We start from the raw sequence: 3,904 nt of genomic DNA on the forward strand, positions 1-3,904 counted from the left end.
GATAGGATTTTCAAGGATAATTTAGATGATAATGAGGATAGCAATGACGATTTGGTAATCATGATGGAGATGGTAGTGATGATGATAATAGATAAATATGATAAAGATCGCAATGGTTAAAAAGATAGTGACAGATAGTGTGATAGTGACGATGATGATGAAAATGATCAAGATGGTGAGAATGATGATGGTAAAAATAACAATCATTTGCTATCTTTGTAAAATTATTGTAATTATGAAAATAATAATCATATGATAACAGTTATGGTAGTAATGTTGTTAATGATTATGACAATTATGAGATTGATAATAACAACAGCAACAACACATACAGTGTTAACAATCATCATAATAATGATCACAATAATAATGTTAGTAATAATCATAACCGTATGATGATACGATAATAATTACATGATGATGATAATAATTATAATAATTATATGAAAACGTTTATGATAATGCCGATATTGATAATGATAATAACAACAGTAGTAATAATAATGATAATGATATGATAATAATAATATTAATAAAGATAGCAACAATAGTAATGATAATAACAATAATGATAATCGAAGAGCAACAATGATAATGATCATAACAACAAAAATGATGATAATAACAACAATATTAATGCAAATAATAACAATGATAATGATAATAATAATCACGACAATAGTAATGATAATAATCATGACAATAATAATGATAATAATAATCGTGACAATAATAATGATAATAATCATGACAATAATAATGATAATAATCATGACAATAATAATGATAAAGATAATCATGATAATGATGATAATAATAATCATGATAATGATGATAATAATAATCATGATAATGATGATAATAATAATCATGATAATGATGATAATAATAATCATGATAATGATGATAATAATAATCATGATAATGATGATAATAATAATCATGATAATGATGATAATAATAATCATGATAATGATGATAATAATAATCATGATAATGATGATAATAATAATCATGATAATGATGATAATAATAATCATGATAATGATGATAATAATAATCATGATAATGATGATAATAATAATCATGATAATGATGATAATAATCATGATAATGATGATAATAATCATGATAATGATGATAATAACAATGATAGTTATGATTACTATAATAGTCATAATAAGGATAAAAGAATCGAAGTAAAATAAAAATGATGAAGATAATGATGAGAATGATAATAAATTTAATTATGATTATTATATTGCTTATAATAAAGATAATGATGTTACTAATGCTAACATGGCTAATAAAGATAATAGATATAATGATGCTAATAATAATGATACGAACACTAACAATGCTAATGATGATAATAATGATAAAAAATAATAATGATGACGATAATAATAATGATGACGATAATAATAATGATGATAATAATGATAGTGATAATGTTAATGATTATGATAATGATAATGGTAATAATGATAATGGTAATAATGATAATGGTAATAATGGTAATAATGATAATGATGATAATGGTAATAATGATAATAATAATGATAATGATAATAATAATAATGGCAATAATAATAACAATGATAATGGTAATAATGATAATGATGATAACAATAATAATAATGATGATAATGATGGTAATATTGATAATAATATTTATGTTAATGATGATAATATTGATGATAATATCTATGCTAATGATAATGATGATAATATCTATGCTAATGATAATGATGATAATATCTATGCTAATGATAATGATGATAATATCTATGCTAATGATAATGATGATAATATCTATGCTAATGATAATGATGATAATGTTGATGATAATAGCCATGAAAATGATAATGGTGATAATAATGATAATGATAATGGTGATAATAATGATGATGGTAATGGTGATAATAATGATAATGATAATGGTGATAATAATGATAATGATAATGGTGATAATAATGATAATGATAATGGTGATAATAATGATAATGATAATGATGATAATGATAATGGTGATAATAATGATATTGGTGATAAAAAGGATAATGACAATGGTAATGATAATAATAATGATGGTGATAATACTAATAACAATAGTAATGATAATGATAATAATAGTGATAGTGATGATAATTGAACATAGCCATGGATACTGAAGTAATGTTGGCTTTAGTTAAGAATTTGTCACTGCCAGGGTAAATCCACAATCATATTCACGAATCATTGTTATCATTATGATAAGCATTATCACATATCTTGTTATGAGTATCATGAATATGTTGATCATAATTATGATTGTCACCATGAGCATCATCATACTATCATTATTATTGATATAATTACATGTACATATTCATTTATCAATATAATCATCGTTCTTACTAATAGCTTCATCATCATCTTCATCTTATTGAACTAAATTTAGGCACATTTCTAATGTGATGATTATAATCTAAAATATTTTCCCATTTAGCCCATAGGACTAGTTAATAGAAAAGAGAATTTTAAGTAGATTGATAAAATGAAATATAATTAATGATTTCTACCTGTTTTCCATGACCAATTACAGCCCTCCACGTCATAGGAAGGCGTGGTCGGGGGCGGATCTTCTTGACCGTTGGCACATTTAAGCGCTGCTCGGCGATTCCACGACCACACATCTCACTCGCACCTCCATTTGCACACGAGCTCATCTTAATCCTCTATCTGAAAAGATGAACAGCATCAATAATGGAGCCATGGCCGCTATGGCAGCAGCCCTCGCCGCGAACTCTACCATGTCATCCGACAAAACAGAGATGCGCCACTACCTCGACAGACTCAAGTCCATGGTGCCTCAGTGTCCCAAGAACCGAAAGGTGTCCAGACAGGAACTCATCGAACACGTCATCAACTACATCAGCGACCTTGAGGACACCCTCCAGTCAGACTCCGACTCCGACAGCCCTCCAGCGAGTCCTACAAGTGACTTCAGCTTCAGTGACTCCTTCAACCAGCAGTCCCAGTATAGTGCCTACAATCAACAGTTTAATGAATACAGTCAGCAGAACCAATATGGGGATTCCTTCAAGCAGCAGTCCCTGTTCGGCGATTCCTTCGAGCAGCAGCCCCAGTACGGCGGTTACGGAGTGCAGCCTCACCAGTATTCCCAGCAGCAATACAGCCAAGAAAATTCCATGATGGTGGAGGACTCACACGGAAGCAGCAGTTACGGCAAATACTACGGAAGCAGTTCTGCGAATTACCCGCTCGGCCACTCGACCCAAAGCATGGAGATGGATAGCTACGGTTTCGGATATTGATGTTCTCCGTCAAGTTTCATCATGTACATACTTTCATCCCATTTCATCCAAAATATACATATACATATTCATTAATTACTAAATTGTAAGATTATGCAAATAGATTAAAAGAAAGAATTAACAACTTGAATTTTATACTACTATTCCTGAAAAGACATGAATCCTATTCCTTATCATACACCTGGCTGATCTGAACCTATATCATTAGCTGTAACTGGTACCACTCAAAATAGATGATAAGATGAAATTCAAGTTTCATTCATGAAAGGTAATGCCAATCATGTCAAACTCGTTCACTTTGCTGAATGGTAACTGATCAGCAAATAGACAACGATGTTTCGAGCCACGCAAATTATTTCACTAAAATGCATATGAGCATTGCATTCATAGTAAGGCAAATAAGATTGATATGCATAATTACTTGTATAGAAAAAGAGTGAGCGTGCATGTAAGATTTCAGAAAGGCATTTGGCCACTAAATAAGTTATTTTATTCACTATTTTAATGAACCTTGGTAGCAGATTGAATCATTGTGAAAAATCGAACAGAACATTGATACAAAACGCATTTCCAAGTTGCCAAGA

At 29.4% G+C, this 3,904-nt stretch overlaps 1 protein-coding gene across 1 annotated transcript; it reads left to right on the plus strand.

Annotated features, from left to right (window-relative positions):
- Positions 1 to 2,732: 2,732 nt before the first annotated feature.
- Positions 2,733 to 3,320, plus strand: LOC147471248 (uncharacterized). Its single transcript, XM_086540185.1, has one exon. The coding sequence runs from the start codon at positions 2,733 to 2,735 to the stop codon at positions 3,318 to 3,320; it is 588 nt and encodes a 195-aa protein (XP_086396311.1).
- Positions 3,321 to 3,904: the final 584 nt, after the last annotated feature.

Source organism: Penaeus japonicus, unplaced genomic scaffold (genome assembly GCF_977035675.1).
Source record: "Penaeus japonicus unplaced genomic scaffold, GWHDUDI00000001_assembly GWHDUDI00000009, whole genome shotgun sequence".
Taxonomy (NCBI): Eukaryota; Metazoa; Arthropoda; class Malacostraca; order Decapoda; family Penaeidae; genus Penaeus; species Penaeus japonicus.

What these genes read in the sequence shown, in the direction of transcription:
- LOC147471248 (XM_086540185.1), top strand. Translation starts at nt 2,733, where the DNA reads ATGAACAGCATCAATAATGGAGCCATGGCCGCTATGGCAGCAGCCCTC.